Source organism: Furipterus horrens, unplaced genomic scaffold, assembly GCF_987537825.1.
Source record: "Furipterus horrens unplaced genomic scaffold, mFurHor1.1.pri manual_scaffold_2, whole genome shotgun sequence".
NCBI lineage: Eukaryota > Metazoa > Chordata > Mammalia > Chiroptera > Furipteridae > Furipterus > Furipterus horrens.
The window spans coordinates 210,293,257-210,312,402 of NW_028327172.1; the positions used below are offsets into that span (position 1 = coordinate 210,293,257).

General features: G+C 47.8%; 1 protein-coding gene across 1 annotated transcript in view; it reads left to right on the plus strand.

The window, feature by feature from the left end:
- The window catches only part of PROM1 (prominin 1), a 92,856-nt gene extending 73,961 nt beyond the window's left edge, over positions 1-18,895 (plus strand). Inside the window, exons 14-25 of the mRNA XM_090267054.1 lie at positions 195-298; positions 1,979-2,063; positions 3,506-3,652; positions 6,296-6,367; positions 7,274-7,366; positions 9,074-9,127; positions 10,815-10,895; positions 11,013-11,081; positions 13,331-13,423; positions 17,445-17,560; positions 18,056-18,079; positions 18,480-18,895. Of these exons, the coding sequence (XP_090123180.1) occupies positions 195-298; positions 1,979-2,063; positions 3,506-3,652; positions 6,296-6,367; positions 7,274-7,366; positions 9,074-9,127; positions 10,815-10,895; positions 11,013-11,081; positions 13,331-13,423; positions 17,445-17,560; positions 18,056-18,079; positions 18,480-18,534 (993 nt within the window). The 3' untranslated portion in view covers positions 18,535-18,895. The remainder of the gene's footprint in view (positions 1-194; positions 299-1,978; positions 2,064-3,505; positions 3,653-6,295; positions 6,368-7,273; positions 7,367-9,073; positions 9,128-10,814; positions 10,896-11,012; positions 11,082-13,330; positions 13,424-17,444; positions 17,561-18,055; positions 18,080-18,479) is intronic.
- Positions 18,896-19,146: the final 251 nt, after the last annotated feature.

The window sequence follows — 19,146 nt, forward strand, 5'->3', positions numbered from 1 at the left end:
GCCTAGTGCTTGTTTGACTTATTCTAATTACATGATTATTCTCTAGTTTTAAATTGAAAATCAATGAGGAAAATCATGACATGGAAATCCCAAAAATATATTTAACAGAATATTCATTTTATTATGTATGTGTGTGTGTGTATATTAGTGTAAAACTATCTTTTTTTTAAAAATGTTTTTAAAATTTGTTCTAGATTTTGGACACACCGTATTTACTAAATGAGAAATGGAAATACTATCTCTCTGGCATGGTGCTTAAAAAACCGGACATTAATCTCACTTTTGAACAAGTTTACAGGTATTGCTAGTTCCAATGTTGTTTTTCCAGAATGAGAATTTTACTTTCCATGTATCTATAACTTTAATGATACAAGGCTTTCCCGTTTCCAAAATTAACCTGTTTTCTAGTCTTAGCAAAATAATAGTAGAAATAAGGCCAGAAAGATGATTCTTCCCTTGAAAACCTTCTAGACTGGTGGTCCCCAACCTTTTTGTCACCAGGGACCGGTTTCAAGGAAGACAATTTTCCACAGACTGGGGTTGGGGGAGACAATTTCAGGATCAGTCAAGCAAATTACATTCAAACTGACCTCCTGCTGTGTGGCCTGCTTTCTAGCAGGCTCAAAACAGTACCAGTCCTCGGCCTGGAGGTTGGGGATCCCTGTTCTGATTCCTGGAATGGTGATGTCTTAAGGTTCCTCCATCCCATGACGTCTAGGACCCTAAAATACATAACATAACAGGGCCCTTTGAAAACTCTTGTTCACAGGATCCCAAATAAATGCCACGTAACAAGAATTCAGTGGATGGATCCGAATCACAGACATGCCAATGGCCACGCAGCCGGGCTGCGCAGTGGGGCTGCCTGGGCTCCGGTCCCGGCGCTGCCACCAGGGGCTCTGTGATCCTGGACAGCTCCGCTTCTCTCTGCGCAATGGGAACTGAATTCCAATGGCCGTCCTCTAGCAGAGCCGGCAAACGAGTGGCCCATGCATCCATCCTCCTCGCCCCTTGCCCTCACAGCAGACACTGAATCAACTGTGGTCTTCTACTCAGCCCAGAGACGCCCCAGGATCCTTCCTAGCCGCGTGTTCTAGGCAGACTTACCAATTCATTAGAGTTTCTGTACACAATGAAACCATCCCTAGGCTGAGAGGTCAAGACCAAGTTCTTAGTGATTCTGCCTCCTGCAGAACCTTCTCATCTTCCTTCTGACTGTTAGTACCTTGGGCTCTCTGCTTCAACAACACCAGCCTCCTTAGGGTTCCCTGGAGAGGACCCTCACACCTCCTAGGGCCGTGGGAATGCTGCTTCTCCCAGGCTTCTCCAAGGCCCAGGAAGTGGCTGTTCAAGTGGCAGAGATATGCATCAGAGGAGGCTGACCTTTTTTGCTCAGAGGAGGGGGTTTTCCCATTTTAAGGAAGCACAGAGGGGTGAGCCCCAGTTAGATCTCTGGCCAAAGTATCCTGACCATCTGGATGTTGGTAGCCTGCCATTAGAATATGTGTCCAAACATGTGTTTAGTACATGAAGCTCAACCCAGGAGCTATGGAGGGAGATGGTTTGGAAGAGGTTTGATAGAACCTTTTAATAAAGCCCATGATATGCCTTGGAACACAACTCTCTCTAGCCATTGTTGTTTTGGGTTGTTTTTTTTTTTAAACAAGAATCCATGCCTGCCCCATGTGTAAATGTGCTATTCCACACAGCAGGGAAAGAACACAAGGAGACAGAAGAACATATTTACCAATCCTTCTGCATCTGTTCCTAAAATGTGACATTTTACAAAATGGGGAACAAAGTCAGGAATGGTGGGTGCCAGGGGGGTTTATGTGGCCACTGGTGACCACCTACTGTGTTGACACCCAGAAGCCACACTGTTCACAGATTAAACAGTTAACCCGTCTCGTCGACATGAGCCGTAGACAGAGGTGGCCACAGCCCCCTCTCTGGGTCACTTCCCTGTTTCTCCCCACAGCGACTGCAAAGACAGTAAAGGCATTTACGCCACACTGAAGCTGGAGAACAGCTACAATATCAGTGAATATCTCAACGTGCAAGAGGTATGTAATTAGAACCCGCCATGAAATTCACGGAGCTCGTTACTAAATCCAGTTGTTTTGGTGTTTCAGATTGAGGTGAAATTCACATAAAATCAACCCTTTTAAAGCGACATTTCATACATTCACAAAGCCGTGCCACCCCCGCCTCTAATTCCACAACGCTTGCGCTCCCCACCCCCTACCAGCTGTCTTTCTTGAGGCATGAGTTTCTCCAGTAGATGATACAAGGTCCTGAGGACACCTCACAGGGAAAGATTTGATCTTTCCCCAAGTGGCCATGTTCCTAGAGGAACAAACCCCGCTTGTTTCCCAGGGATATTGGCTCTCCAAGACTGGCCGCCGTTTTCTGCCAGGTCCCTGAATGGGGGAAGACACTGAGCACTACAGCCCACACCATCCTCATTCCTTATGAATCGTGGCTCTGGCCCCAGCGCTCTGGAGTGGGCTCTCCTGAGCCCTGCTGGCCCCTGGCAAGAGACGGTATGGCACCAGGGATGGAGGTGAACAGGAGGGCATGGCCCCTTTGGACCAGAAGGAGCGAGAGAGCTTGAGCTGCGCAGGCCGAGGATGCCATTAGCCTTGGCCATCCGCGCTCCCCCACCTGGAGGCCCTCTGGCCTTCTCGGCGGTGCGGGGAAGAATCCAAGGAGCCTGCTTTTGTCTGGACATCCACACTGGAAGCAGATACCCAGGGATGATGCCAGGGAAGAGGCTGTTCCTCAAACCCCACAGCTGGTCCACTGAGGCGTCACGGAAGGCATCCTGGTGGCCTAACAGTTTTCATATGTGAAGAGTTTATCTGAAGGGGCACACAAACCCGGTATTGATGATCTTCCCTAAATATTCCTTGCAGTACGCCTAAATGAAAATATAATTTTGTAAGCAAGCCCTAAATAAATGCCCCCCTCCCCAACACATACTTTTGTCCATCATGCCTTGTGGCATTTTCTCTATATGTCAAGATAAATAGGGTTGGAGAGGGCCCAGGACACACACAGGCACTACACGCTGCCTGGAACTACTGGCTGGCTCTTAGGGCAACCCCAGGTCACCCACCAGGCCTCCATAAACTCGCGTCTCCTGACCACTGGAGTCCCACCCGCATGTGCTGCCTCCTGTCCCGGGAGGCAGCCTGCCCGGCCCCTTGCAGCATCTCTGTCAGGACTCCCTCCGAAGGGTCCCCCCTGCCACTGATGTCCTGCTGCAGCTCCTGCGCCTCTTCCCTTTGGGGTCTCCGAGGATACGGATGCAGTACTTCTGCTTTGCATCCCACCTCCTCACACAGGGCTTGGCGTGGGGCATCAGGACAGAGGGGGATGGGGCAGGAAGAAATGCCAGTCAAGTGCATGTGTATTGTTTCTTGTCCTGTGTCACTTTGTTGCTCTTCTGTGACATTACTGGAGAAGCATAGACTGACTTCTGACTTTCCTCTACCCCACGCAGCACACCAAAAACATCAGCAGCGAGTTTGAAAACATGAAGGTGAAGATTGACAACATTGTCCTGCTGGAGGCGGCGGGGAAAAAAAATCTTCAGGATTTCAGCTCTTCCGGGGTGGACAGAATAGATTATGGTGCTTACCTGGCAGAGGTATGACTCGCGTGTTCATGCTTGATCTTTGGGGGGAAATTAGAGCCCAAGTTTGTTTGTTTATTTGTTTAATTGAGATGAAATTCACATAACACAAAATCAGCTATTTTTTAAGTATATTTTATTGATTATGTTGTTACAGCAGTTCCAATTTTTTTCCCCTTTGCTCCCCTCTGCCCAGTACCCACCTTTGCCCAGCAATCCCACCCTCCTTAGTTCATGTCCATGGGTCATGCATATAAGTTCTTTGGCTTCACCCTTTCCTATATTATTCTTAACTTCCCCCTGTCTATTTGTACCAACCAATTATGCTGCTTAATCCCTGCACCATTTACCCCTTTCTCCCCCTCCCCCCTCCCAGCTGATAACCCTCCAAATGATCCCCATACCTATGATTCTTTTCCTATTCTAGTTTGCTTAGTTGGATTTTGTTTTTATTTTTTAGATTCATTTGTTGATAGTTGTGAATTTGTTGCCATTTTGGTGTTCATAGTTTTGATCTTCTTTTTCTTAAGTAAGTCCCTTTGACATTTCATATAATGATGGCTTGGTGATGATGAGCTCCTTTAGCTTCACCTTGTCTGGGAAGCACTTCATCTGCTCTTCCATTCCAAATGATAGCTTTGCTGGACAGAGTAATCCTGGTTGCAGGTTGCCTTTCATTACATTGAATACTGCTTGCCAGTCCCTTCCTGCCTGCAAAGTGTCCTCTGAGAAATAAGCTGAGAGTCCTATAGGCAAACCCCTGTAGGCAACTCTCCGCCTCTCTCTTGCTGCCCCAAGAACTCTTTATCTTTCACCTTTGACATCTCAATCATGATGTGTCCTTGTGTGGTCCCCTCTGGGTCCAGCTTGCCCAGAACCCTCTGTGCTTCCCAGACCTGTTTGTCCATCTCCTTCGCAAAATTTGGGAAGTTTTCCTCATTTTTTTCAATCCTTGCTTCCTCATTCTGCGTTGGTTGACTTTTTTTCTTCCTTATGTTCCAAATCGTTGATTTGAACCCTGGTTTCCTTCCCTTCACCATTGGTTTTGTGTGGATTTTCCTTCGTTTCGCTTAGCACAGCCTTCACTTCTTCTCTTACGCGTTTGCCATACTCAAGCATATCTGTCAAGCCTGTGAGCATCTTTATCACCAGTGTTTTGAATTCTGCATCTGTTAGTTTGTCTGTCTTCCCATCTGTGAGGTTGGCTATCTCCTCATCGCTTAGTTCTCCCACTGGAACCTTGATCCGTTCCCCCTTTGGGCCATACATCTCTGTCTCCTCATTCTGACAGGCTCCTGTGTTTGTTTGCCTCCGCGTCCCAGGTAGAGCTGTCATTCCTGTTATGTTGTATGGGGTGGAGCCTTAGGGATTCATCAGTACAGGGTGACCCGTTTCACCACGTTGTGGTGCTGTATGTGGGGGAGGGGTCCGAGAGGGAACGATGCTGCCCGCCCAGCACTCACCCCTTTTCCAGGCACCTCTCCCACTTCCGTATGGGACTGGCTCCTCTCTAGCTGCTGCCCTGGCCGTCGTTCCCAGGGTGGGTGGGTCTGCAGACATTCTAGGACCATGGGGGCCCTTTAAACAAGCGGACTCTGCTGAGAGACTGGCAGATTCTTCCTCCACCCCAACCCCCACTGGTCTGCACAGTCAGAAGCAATGAGGCTTGATTTTCCCCGGTGCTGTGAAAGCTCCCCAGGTGTGCCTCCGACTTTTTAAAATGTGTGACTGCTCTTTCCACTGGCCTGCTGCTGCCACCGCTGCTGCCGCCACCACACCACGTCCTCTCCGCCCATCCTACCTGTCTGGATGAGTATTTCTTCTTTATATCTTTGTTTGCTGGACTTGCATGCAGTTTGATTTTCTGGAACTTCTGGTTTTCTCTGGTTTTGAGGTAATTGTATTCCTTCGTAGTTGTGGAGGGAGGTGCAGCATGTCTGTCTACACCTCCATCTTGGCCGGAAGTCTCCAGCTATATTTTGAGTGAGGAATTCAGACATCTAATATAATTACAGTGGTATATAGCCACCACTTCTGTCCAGTCCCAAAGCGTCTTCATCACCCCCCAAAAAGCCTTGTTCCCAGCAAGCTGTTGCTCCTCACTCCCCGCCCCAGCCCCTGGCAACCACCAACCTGTGTTCTGTTTCTATGAGTTTACCTATTCTGGATATTTTATATGAACGGGATCATGCTGTGTGTGACCTTTATCCCTTTCTTGTAGCCCAAAGTTTTTGAGATTCATCTAAATTTAGCATGTGTCAATACTTCATTTCTCTGTAGGGTTGAATAATATGGTTTTAGTTGTATAAATAAGAATGCAGCTCTGGCTGGTGTGGCCCAGTGGCCTGCAAACCAAAATGTTGCCGGTTGAATTCCTGATCAAGGCAGGTGCTTGGGTTACGGACCAGGTTCCCGAGAGGCAACCGATCAGTGTTTCTCTCCTTCTCCTTCTCCTTCTCCTCCCCTTCCCCTCTCTCTAAAAATAAATAAATAAAATCTCTCCCACCCTGCCAAAAAAAAAGAATGTTGATATTGTCACCTGTGTAAGAGTTTCCCGCCTTATGTTATAGACCCATGCTCACTCTGTTGTCAGTTAGACATTGTTGAGATTTTAAAAATGGCGTATCCATGACACAGGTTTTTCTGGTCTTTTTTTAGACAGCTAAAACACCCACAAAAGTGAATCTTCTAACATTTGCAGATGGTCTTGAAGAAAAAGCCAACAAATTGGTAAGTTCAGAGAGCCGGGTTCGATTCTGTCATCGCTGTAGATGTCCGATGTCAACATGACTCCCAGGGAAGCTGCTGCGGAGGTCCCTCACATCACAAGTAACTGCTTGTTTACAACCGCTGTCCAGGTTTCGGCAGCGGTCACTGCCGTGGGCCCAAAGGCCTGCGAGCCTGGGAAGGCTTCCCCTGCACCCAGCGCCTCCCGAGCCCTGTGCTGGGTGCTCATGCCCCAAACCACTACAGCCCTGGCTCTGCTCCCACCCCACCAACCCCTCCTCTGCCAAACACACATGCCCACGGTTTCCTTGCAGTGTAGGCAGAGAATGCTGACCGAGGACCCGGGAGGCTCCAGGTGCTCTTTCGCATCACCTATAAGAAGTGGATAAGGGAGCGCAAAGACACCATCTGAGCCCCCCAAGCTTTCCCCTTCATCAGCGGCTATGCTGGCTGGTGACTAAATGGCCAGAGTTGGTCCCTTTTGAGAAGCGGCAGAGCAGGGTGATAGGGCACCTGGGCATTTGCCCACTCCGTGTCCTAGTTTCCTCACCTGTGAGATGGGGCAATAGGATTGTTATACATTCATGTACTAAACACTATTGAAGTGTGGGTTAAAGAAAAATTGCTCAGTCAAGCCTTGGCTTCCTCATTATTAAAAAGACACTGCAGCTTCTAGCAGCTCTACGGGGGAGGGGGGAGAGGGAACGCAGTATGGAGCGCCCAGGAAGGGCTGAGGCATGTGGGTCCTTGCTGACAGCTTGGGGTTCTGTGATGTGGTGTCTGGACATCACCCCTCCTGCAGCCCCCAGGCCCACAGCTGTCATTGCCCCCAGAGGACTGGAGGTCAGAGGGAGTGCTGCATGGTCTGGAAAAGTGGTGTTGACCTTTGTTTGTTTCTTCTCTTGGTAGCCCCATGGAAGCTTGAGGTGGTCCCTGACAACGGACGCGCAGAAGATTAGGATGATTTACCATGGCCAAGTCTTGCCTCTGGGATCGTCCATGGTAACGGTTAACCTCTGGCCTTTCACTGGGACCTGAGCGGGATCCATTTCACGTAGATGGCTTTCCTTCGGCCTAGTGGTGCAGCGTATGCAGGTCACGTAGGCAAACCTGGCGGGCCTCAGGCTGAGGAATTGAGCTATTTTAAAAACAAGTGATAATAGCTGGGCTTTAAGGAAGACACACTTTCCATTTCACCCCCTCCTCCTTTCTGTTTATTTTCCTGTCTTTTTCCGCCTGAGTGTGAAAGCCTGGATGAAATATGTGGCTGCCTCATATTAATACATTTTTTTCCCAGCCCACCCCAAGCCACGCACCAGGCTCCCTGCTGAGGTTTCTGTTCTGGACCGACTTATTCTCAAATCCTTTTCCTCCAAACCCTGCCGCGAAATAACATGAGGGCAAGAGTAGGTCCTTTCCTTTCTGCCCCCACCAGCTCTGTTCACTGTCCTGGTAAGTGTTTCTTGTCTCCTTTCTTCCATCTTCCTGTCTGACTTCCCCGTCTTATTCTCCTCACCATCTTCTGGCTTCTTTCCTGAACGCTGGGAAAGGCAGTTTGTAGCAGAGAAAGAACAGGGGCTCTGGCATCAGGCAGATCTGAGTTCAAATCCTGCTTCTGCCTCTTCAATGTCATGTATTATAGCTTCCAGTGTCCTCATCTAGAAACGGTGGGGTCAGTTCCTGCCTCGCTGGAGTTGAAGGCTCCTGGAGGTGAAGGATTTCGCCTGCCAGAGGAACTCTGTAAAAAGAAGGAATTCTTGTGATGCTTACGGGGCATCTCGTTGGCAGCTTTCAAGGGGATGACTGTGTGGAAACAAGGTTACCGCGTCAGCGTGCTCAGGTTTGAAGACCTTGACCTCAACTGCAGAAGCTTGCAGAACTAGTTTTCACCACCTCTGTCTTTTTTCTTCTCCTTTTTAATTCATTAGTGTATTGACAAAGTCGTCCTATTGAATTTTCTTAATTTTCCTGCTGTGCTCTCCCCACGGTTTTCCGCTGCAGTTGTTTATGCCTAGCACAATTTGTTAACATTTTAAGTGGGTGTTTGCGTTCTCCTTAAATGCCTTTCTTCAAGGAGACACAGGATTCCCTGTCCTTCTCAGAACTGGAGCAGCCTGTCCACAAATAGTCAAGTTGTTCTGCGCACGACCTACCATGTGAACCAGGGCTTAGCCAACTGTGGCTCTGCAAACTACAGCCTGTGGGCTAAACCTGGTGTGCTTCGTGTTTTTATAAATAAAACTTTTGGAACACGGCCATGCTCACTTGTCCACAGGTGGTCTGTGGCTCCTTTTGGCTACCAGGGCAAACGTGTGCAGTTGGTACAGGGTATAACTCACAAAGCCTAAAATCTTCGCTATCTGGTCCTAAACTGATAAAGTTGGCCCGTCTCTGATCTGAACCATACACACTGAGCTGCTCTGGTTGGGCGGCTTCGTGTTAGGTAACGTCTGTCCCTTTGAGCAAACCTGACACCGTGCATGTGATGCGCTGCCCTTCGAGGCTCTAGGTTACGTATCTTCATTTCACAGTTTTCCTGCACCACAGGTCTGTGAGATGGACATTGGTACAGGCCTCTTGTTCCTTCTAGAACAACAACATCACGGAGCAAAGTTGAGTCTGATGGCCGACTCGGGGGAGGGATACACAAGGTGTGTGATCTTGCTGCTTCATGTGGTAAGTTGGAAAATATTTATGTTTCTTTACCAGACAACTCTACACCGAAGCATTCAGGAGCTTCAGCACAAAAGCGATGGATTGGGGGTAAGAGTTTATTTTCTTTTTCTGTCATGAGGTCTTATTATAAAAGTGCACGTAGACTTTCAGAGGTGTTGGTTTTGCAGGTACTTTACATTTTTAAAAATCTCAGTTATCCACCCATTTTAAATGCCAAACTGGGTTCTCCTACTGTTAGCTTTCTGTAAGTGCTTCTGTCTGTGCAGACCTCCCTGTGCGTTGTCTGGTACGTTGGGGAGCACTGTGCTTTGATGTGTAGGACGCAAACTAAGAAGATGCACCGGTCACTCTTACGGAGAGCACGCTGCCAAACAAGTAGCCCCCAAGTCTCGGTGCCTTCCGCCCACAGACTTTCATTCTTACTCTTGGGCGGACTCAGGCTTATCCACATATTGTCCCACCGAGAGGCCCAGCCTGAGGAGCAGTTTCTGCCTGGGTCACCACATGGCTTCCTAGCGGAAGTCAGGAGTTCCAAGGATGAATGGGAATACAGGCTGCCCCTTAAGCCACCTCTTAGAGCCAGCACATGGCCACTTCCTCTATGGCCCATTGGCCAAAGTATGTCCCACGACCAAGCCCATCGTCATCGGGATGGGGACGTGCGCCCACCCTGGGCCACCGTGCCTGGGAAGATGTCAATAAGCATGAACAGCGGATACACTCCACCACAGGGTTTCCTTGGATTGGAAACCTTCCCACAACGGAAACAGAGCTCCTAGGCTGTGTTGTATTCAGCCTTTACCCACAGTGACAATAGGTCGCTCAGGAAATATTTCTTACTGTGTGGAATCAGCTGCCCATGAGAGCTGTTGGCGGTCAGCCCAATGGAAAACTACGTGTCCTTCCCTGAGCTTTCCTCAGAGCCCCCCCGGGCCCCCCTTCATCACAGGGATTCTTGCTACACTTGATTGGGCCCCCACCCCCACCCCAGAAAACTGTGACCTCCTTAGGTCACAGCTGGTACTCTCTGGGGCAGCACTGTGTCTGCCTCTTTGTTGATGTACTGAGGTCCTGACTCAGTTCCCCTGAAGACTATTAGGCTTACTTTGCTCCTGACCACCCCTATACCTTTAGTCATGGTTGCTATTTCACAAGTGTGTGTCCCATGCCAAAAGAACCTGGAGACAGACTGGTGACTTCATGAAGGTCCTGCGCCACCCCAACACACCTCAACATTCGGGGCAACAGCATGGAGCTATGCATTGCCCTTCAAGAGGGGCAAGGAAGGGTGGGTCTCAATCCTTGACCCATTGGCCAGACCATGTGCCCTGAGGTCTCTGGGCACCTCTTCTCATTTGCACCAAGCTGCCACGTGGGTTGGCAGTGACCTTGTCCCCATTTGTGGAACAGGGCAAAGAGTGTGCACTTCAGAGGGAAACAAAAGGGGGTTCAAATTCCAGGTGTTATGCTTCCCAGCCTGGGGGCATTGGGCAGGGTCAGCTCCCTCCCCTGCGAAGGGGCCATAACGGTATCTTCCTTCCCCTCCCTGAGAATATTCAGTGATGCGCTTCAGAAAAAGGACCCAGCTCAGTGTCTGGCACAAGACACTCACCTCCTTCCTGCCCTCAGAGGGCTGGGCTGGGTCTCGCGTCTCCTTAACTAGCAAGCTCGGGTGGTGTGGGATTGAGGTAACTTAACAGCACTCGCATCCATACGCAGTGAAACCCTTGCCTCACTTGATAGATGTCATGTTGATTGTTGCTGTGTTTTCCAGGTGAAAGTGCACAATATCATTTCCTCTTTGGATTCTGCTCAGGACTTTATCACAAACCATATTTCCTCTGTTATTATTCAAGTAAGTTGTTTTTTTTTAATCAGTATGCCAGTAAGTGGACATGTGCCCATAACTGCATGACTCAGTAGAGGGGTGTAGTTGTCCTAATGGTTTTCCTGCTCTTTGTTTTCTTTCCAGGAAAGTAAGAAGTATGCGAATATGATAATTGGATACTTTGAACATTATCTGCAGTGGGTCAAGATCTCTGTAAGTTGTTTAGCTTTTATGAACATGGGGGAATCGTGTGTTAGGATAGCAAGTTTCTAGGATAAAATCAGAAAGAAATAAAATTAAATTCCCAGTAATTTGGTAGGAGATGAGTAAAAAGACCTTGAGTGTGGGGACCATAACTGGAGCCTTCAGAGACTCGGGACAAATGTGTCCACACTGGGCGGTGCCTCTCAGGTTGGAGGACATGCCACTCATGGTCTCCCGCAGCTCCCTGTGCTCACCTCTGTGATGGAGATTCTTGCCACACTTGACTGTGTCTCTCCGAGTGAACCATGACTTCCTGAAGTTAGAGTCCATTCCAAGTGTGGTTTGTACACGTCCTCTGTGCATGTCTGTCCATATCTCCTCTTCTTTTATGAGGACACCAGTCATAATGGATTAGGGCCCATCCTAATGATCTCATTTGAACTGACTTGCCTCTTCGAAAACCATATCTCCAAATATGGTCTTCAACTGGGGGTTAAGACTTCAACGGATGAGATTTCATGGGACACAGTTCAGTCCATAATGGTTGTATCTCCATGAGGCTATCAGAAAAGCCGAGGAGCAAGCTTCCAGTGGCTTTAAGGCGGCATGTTGCACCCAGTGCCCGACCTTTGTGGAATGATGGTGTCTTGGAAAATGCCTTTCATCATCTTGGGCTCTGGGCCGGCTCCCCTCAAGGATTCCTCCATGGTGGTCGTGGGGAGGGGGGATGATGCTTGCAGCTGAGTAACCTGGGTAGGTGCTGCTCACCAGCATGGGCTTCAAGAAGTCTGGCGACTCCGGAAAATTTGGGCTACCCCTGAGGAACCCTGAGCAGCTCTGAGCTTCTCAGATCTTGTTCTGGGCCCTTCACCCAAACTGCCTGGCTATCTCCTCCTTCTTTTCTGCCCTACCTCATATCCCAGCTACACTCACCTGCTTGATTCCCTGGAACTTTCTCCCTGCGATGCTCTCTGTGTGTCATCTCCCTTTGCCAGTCCCTGTCCCCAGTCCCGGCTGTCATGCATCTGGTGGACCATGCGCTTGGTCCTCCTTTACGAGCCAGCTTCTTAATGTCTGTGCTGGCACTCCGCACACCCCCAGATGTGAAGGCCTCGGGGTCTTCTCAGTGCTAGCACGAGGAGTATCTGTACAGGTGAGTAGTGGCGGAGGAAATGCGTTATCATCATCACCACCATGGCCACCATATGACTCCTCCACTGGGCCGCATTTTGGTCAGATTTATACCCGAATGCCATACAAATGCTCTGGAACCAAAACACACCTGGACAGGAAAGGTTCAGTTATACTCGAACCCCACGTGGGAATACTGGGTGGCCATTTGTACAAAATGGATCAGAGCCACACCGAGATGCAGAAAAACATACAGAATATGACTTCTACCCTACTTTCTGTAAAGCAAACAGTGAAGGAGCCTATAAAGAGCGTGTGTAACATTGTTTGAACTTGGAGACACATAAGGTTATTAACACAAGTTGCCTGGTAAGGTATAGAAGCCAACCGATAAAGGAAAAAGAAATAAGACTCACCCCATTGTCCATACTCCAGAATGTGTTGAATGAATGAGCGTAGCTCTCCTAACTCAAAGGGATTGGAGCATCTGCCTAGGATCCATTACACTTGTTTATTCTTACCTCATTAATGAGTATATTGTTTTCTGTCCTTGAAAATAGGGTCAGCAGGTACTTCTGCTTTTGTAAATAAAACTTTATTGGCACATGGCCACACCCATTTCTGTTACATTATCTGTGGCTGCTCTTGCCAGGGCAGAGTCAGGCAGTTGTGACACATACTTACCGGTCTCACCTGCAAAGTCTAAATTATTTACCCTCTGGCCCTTTATAGAAAAAAAATTGCTGGCCCCTGTTCTAAAATGTACACTTCTTAGTTAACTAACTTGCCATTTTCTTCCCACATCTTTGTCAGATCACAAAGGGATCAGCTAAGACATTCAGACTGAGTGAACTTTTTAATTTCCTCAGTCCTCTAGGGTGAGCCCTGCTGTTCCGCATGACAAGGGAGGAGACTGGAGCCCGAGGCTCACGGAGAGCCAGGGGCCTGCTTTCAGGCACACACTCTGTACGCTGTAAAACTCATTGGTAGAAATCAGCGGTTGGCTCCACATCTCAGAGGACAGAGATGCTTCCTGTGGAAACAGACCGAAGGACCATGGCATGCCTGGTTCTCGTGGGTCCTTGTGGCTCTGGCTCATAGTTTGCCTCTGTTTCTTTCCCCCTCAGATCACGGAGGAAATAGCATCCTGCAAACCCATGGCCACCGCTTTAGATTCTGCTGTGGACATCTTTCTGTGCAACTACATTATCGAACCCATGGTAAGAATTTCATCTTTCAAAAAATAAGGACAGGCAAAAAACTCACCATCTTTGACAGCCCCCCTCCCCAAGATTATACTATGCCTTATAATGTAAAATATAAAATAGTTTTCTGCTTGGGTCTGTTATGTTTAGACCTAAAGTCTAAAATGTAAATGAATGGGTTCTGATACCTCATTCGCTAGAAAAGTCAAAGACCCAGCTGCATCTCTTTGTTCCTTACTAGAATTATATTTACAGAATTCAGGGGACCCTCATAAAGAAAATTACTTGTCTAGAATAATTGAAAAGGAATAACTGAATAGTCATTGGTGTGCAGATGGCCAATATTCAGAAGTGTCCTTAGTGCATATCGTCGTCGTCGGCAGCCGTCCGTCTCGAGAGACGATGGTGTAGCTTCTCAAGAGTCTATCTGCACCGCCGAGAATGGCTGTGCAGTCCGACTCGGGAGTGACATGGTAGTATCTGTCTCCTCCCGTGTTGAATCGACATCTTGCGATGACGCTGAAGCTACAGAGCCTGGGCAGGGTAATATGGAGGGTCTGCTGTTGCCCATGCAGCAGACCCCCCCTCTCTTCGCAGCTGAAGGATCCAAGGGAAAGACGGAGTCAATACAGCTTGGGTTCAGGTGCGCCGCAGGAGTTGCCGGTGTTGACTACAACGTCAAACCGCCTTAGGGACTCCGGCTCCGGATTTTCTGTCGGGGTTTACTCCCTTAGCCTTTCCCCTGAAGAGGTATGCCGCAAGGCAGCGGAGGTTTTTTTGGAGTCAGAGTTTTCCTTCTCTGATGTACCCTGACTGGAAGATCGAACCAGCGACACTTAGCTCGCAGGCCGACGCTCAATCCACTGAGCTAAACCAGCCAGGGCAGTCTTAGTGCGCATATATATATATATATATATATATAGAGAGAGAGAGAGAGAGAGAGAGAGAGAGCGAGAGAGCTACAGCGAACTTAGTTTACTTTGTGATTTAAAAAAGACCATTGAGATGTTCCTATTGGGATGGTCAGTTCCAATTACCCAAGTTTATTCCTCAGCTCTATTCACTCTGCAGTACATATACACTGACTGTCCCCACATGCCAGCCCTTTCATTTCCTCATTGGCTTCCAGTTGCCATCAAAATAAAGATCCGGATCCAGTTCACTAGAATGCTCTAGGCCCTGCATGACTGGGTTCCTGCCCACCTTGGCCACATTTGCACTATTTGATCATCTTTCTCTTTGTGAGAACTTTTTTTTGTTGTTCTTTTTATGGGGGCGGGGTGGGGTACTTCTTTATATACATCTCGAGTTCCCTACCTCAGGGCCTTTGCACAGGCCGTGACCTCTGCCTGGCCTGGGGACTGGGCACGTGCTCCTTATTGCTCTCTCATGCGTCCCCTCCACACCCACACCCCTCCTAGCTGACTTCTCCAGGTCTTGCCATATAATGCCTGAGAACAGACTCAGCATTCAGTTGTCTCTTCTACATTTTCTGAACTCCATGACTTTGAAAAACTATTAAACTTTTCTGAGCATTATATTGCCTAAATGGGGTTGTTTTGATGGTGCAGTGAAGGATTACGTGTAACGTCCTTAACACTATTTCTGGTACATTACACAATCAAAAAATGTTTGCTACTCTTAGTTATTGTCTTAGCTCAGGTCTGAGCTCAGACATACCTTTTGTTTCCAGGAAGCCTTTTCCAGTTTTCCCAACTGGACTGGGCTGCCTTTTCTACAGCCCCACAGGCCTCTCCTTCAGAGATGCTGCTGCTGTTTGACCTGTGCATCGGTGTGGTTCTTTGTTTAAGACTTGTCCCCTGGGACACACAAGCCTCTCCGCTCCCTGACCACAGGGCCTGTGTGTGCACGGCTGTGTCGCTGTCATCTGACATACTGCTGGCACAGGCCATGCAGTGAATGAAGGGTAACAAGGATAACCACACAGCTGCCTGTCCCAGTGCATCCACTTTGCTCTGTTCATCCATCTTCCTGTCCCGTGTCCATATGTTCCTTTGTCTGTAGGGTGGACTTTTCTATGTAAATGGAGATGAGCCTGACACTCCCAATCCTTGGCCTCCTGGATGCCCCCCTCCTCCTTCAGTTTCTTACCCCGTCTGTCTGTCCTGCTGCTTGTAGCCCCGGCTACAGGCTCTGGTTGAAGCCCCTGGGCAGGGTGGTTAGCCTGGGTGATTGTGAATTGATCTAGTTGCATCCAGTCTCCCCTACCTGCCCAGGCCAGTCAAATTGCCCAGCCACCAGAGAGAGGCCTGCTCACAAATAACCGGAGGACCCCTGGAGGGGAGGCCTGGACGCTGCTCGGGAAGAGCGTGGGCTGGAGCTTTGCAGCGGGTGGTTTTCGTAGTGAGCAAGATCTCTGGGCGTCGACTTCGCCAGGAAAATGGACTCCAGGCCGACTCCCATGTTTCTCTTAGGTCTTGCTTGTTCCCCAAAGGACTGATGCAGCTTCCAGTGAAAGAATATACAGTTTTCATAAAGCTCTAGAGCAGCGGTTCTCAACCTGTGGGGTCGTGACCCCTTTGGGGATCGAACAACCCTTTCACAGGGGTCGCCTGAGACCATCGGAAAAGACATGCATAATTACATATTGTTTTTGTGATTCATCACTGTGCTTTAATTATGTTCAATTTGTAACAATGAAAATATATCCTGCATATCAGATATTTACATTACAATTCGTAACAGTAGCAAAATTACAGTTATGAAGTAGCAACAGAAATAATTTTATGGTTGGGGGTCACCACAACACGAGGAGCTGTATTGAAGGGTTACGGCATTAGGAAGGTTGAGAACCACTGCTCTAAAGCCTCTCCAAACAAGGCGAAAGCACAGAAATCTACCAATAACAGAGCGTGTGTGTGTGGCGGGGGGACACGGAGAACAAACTTACTAGACATTCTGGGCCAACAGGTGCTACTGCCATTCAGCACTAAACACGACCAGGAGCAAAGCAGAAATGCCGCGGCTGAGCTGGGAGGTCGCTGTTTAATCCAAGCTGCCTTTTGCCTCACGGTGCGCTGGGCAGGGCCCGGGTTACTTGCAGCATTAGCCTAAGACACGGGACAAAGACTTGAACCTCTCCTGGGACCTGGTGGGCTGTAGGGTTACAAAGCAGGACAAGTGTGAGACCCTGGCTGGCGTGTGGGATGCACAGGGTCATGCTGGCTGCACACAGCTGTGTCTGTTCTGATGGGTGCCTGCGTTGTTGAATAACGTTGGCTGTTACCCCTGCAAACGTTAGTGGTGTGGCCGCGGCACACTGAGGACAGATGCCCCACCTGAAGGAATAACCGCCACTCAGCTACAGCCGATGCTGCCTTGTGGGAAGAAGAACTCAGCATTACAAGATCAAACTTTGGACTTTTCAAGAAAAGACATAAATCCAGGTTTCTATGTGAAATCTGACTTGGAGCTATTGGCGACATTTTTTAAAAATGCTTTAACACTGCTCTTTAGACAAAACAAGGTTGTAGCCAACCTAAGAGCTACCTTAACAACTGGTTGAGCTCTGGTTCCACTAAGCATTGCTGGTCTTCACACAGTAACGCCCCGGGGCGAGGATGCTGCTGTCTGCCGTCCATATGCAGAACAAAGTCAGAAGAGCTTCATTAGTCACCCGGGTACCAAAACTACTCACAAAAAAGATCTGAGCTCAGGCCTGCAGGCTGTCCCTCTTATCGTTGGTGGCAAAGGGGACCCGTTCACAGCTATTTTGGAGTGTCCAGGAAGCAAACCCTGGCATCCCCACGACCACTTCTGTTACTCGTTTATAAAATAAATATAACAATGGGATCTCTTCAAGGTTTTTAAAAAGTTAATGCATTATAATAATTTGCAGCACTTCACCCAGTGGCTGGGCCATTATCAAGTTCACCTGTGGTTCCATTGAACAAAATTAGAACTCATTAAAAAAAAAATATTGCAGAATAGAATGATTTGTCGTCCCAAGCAGCCGATGTTCCCATTTCCCATCTTCGTGCATTTAATCCTGCCGATGTTCTTTCTTTCCCCCCAGAATTTGTTTTGGTTCGGCATAGGAAAAGCTACCATATTTTTACTGCCGGCTTTAATTTTTGCCGTAAAGCTGGCCAAGTACTACCGGCGGATGGATTCGGAGGATGTGTACGATGAGTAAGTATAAGCAGGTGGCCCTACCGACGCCCAGGGGTCGGGGGGCTCGTTTTCTCTGTCGCTGCCGCAAAGAACTTGTTCAAAGATACGCTCTGCTGAAACAGAATGGAACTTTTTTTTTTTTTTTTAACACTGGGTCACCTCTATTCAGATGTGTCTTTTGTACCAATTTTTAATGTTTTAACTATTTTTTTTCCATCTTGCTTGATCTTCTCAGCATCCTTAACTGGCTTTCTTATTTCTTGCAGTTCCTCTGTCTTGGGGACTTGGCACTTGACTTTATAACTGTTCTCGCTGGTCCATATTTGCTAGTCTGTGTTTTGACCCTGTAGTCTGCCCTTCTCTCTGTGATCGGTGACCTTGTACGCTTCTTCTCAACACGTATTTCTTCTGACCGGGTTCTGTCAGCATCGTTTAAAAAGCGCGGGGTGCAGGTGTTGAGCTATGATCGTAATAAAAAAATAATCGTCTCTTTCTTTTTTTTGTATTTTATAGTGCTGAAACTATACCCATGAAAAAGTAAGCCTTTTCTTTTTTAAACCATGTTCTTGGGCTGGGACTGTGGGGCTCTTTATTATTACACAATGGATTTCTTAAACTAAATTAATAACATCTTAAAATTACATAACAGCAATAGATATGTCCAGATAAAAAATAAATGCTGGTGCCTCTTAAAAACGAGGATGGCACACGGTGGGGAAGAAATAAATGCTTGTTGGATTAATGAAAATTGTACATGTTAAATTTATTAACGTAGAAAATGGTTGTTTTGATATTTGGTTTTGAAAGGGAGCACTTTGCCTTCTTCATAGATTTAACAGGTTGTCACATGAGCATTTATATTGTCTTCGTAACCCATGATGTCAGTATTCATCTTAGAGATAACATGGTGCTTCTGGTATATTTATTTTTGTTCCAGTATGCAAAAGGGTAATATTGGTTTTCATGGACATCAAACCACTCAAAACCTATGAACAAAGCTGTTAAACAGATCCAAGTGCACGGGTTCTTGACCTGCAGCGTCTACAAGTTTTGGAAAAGAAACCCGCCCCTCGGGAGTTTGCCGATGTGGTGATACCGTATGAAACACGCACGGAAGGGCCCAAGAGGGAAAAGCATGCACACCTGGTTTCCACCTTTAGCAGTCTGGCTTTCATCATCTGAGCCTCTGGTAAAAGTTTAAATATGTAACACATTCGCTCCTTTTCAGTTTAGCCCTTGGAACCAGACTTGAATTTTGTCACATTTCATGGCAGGAGAAGTTAGACTTGTAGTTGGAAGACGTTCAGCCAAGAGCAGACACGTGTGCAAACAATAAAAGAATGACTTCAGAAATATGACTCCAGTCTTCTTATTGAAAAATACATCTATACTATAGCGACTATTTAAGGCACTGTCGTATTTTCTTAGCGTGGCTGTAACAAAGTACACAAACTGAGTGGCTTAAAGCAAGAGAAATATATTCTCTCACAGTTACCGAGACTGGACTTCACCAGCGGTGGTTTCTCCCCGAGGGACTGAGGGTGGGCTGGTCCCACACCTGATGATGGCTGGCAGTCCTTGGAGCTCCTTGGCTTGTAGACTTA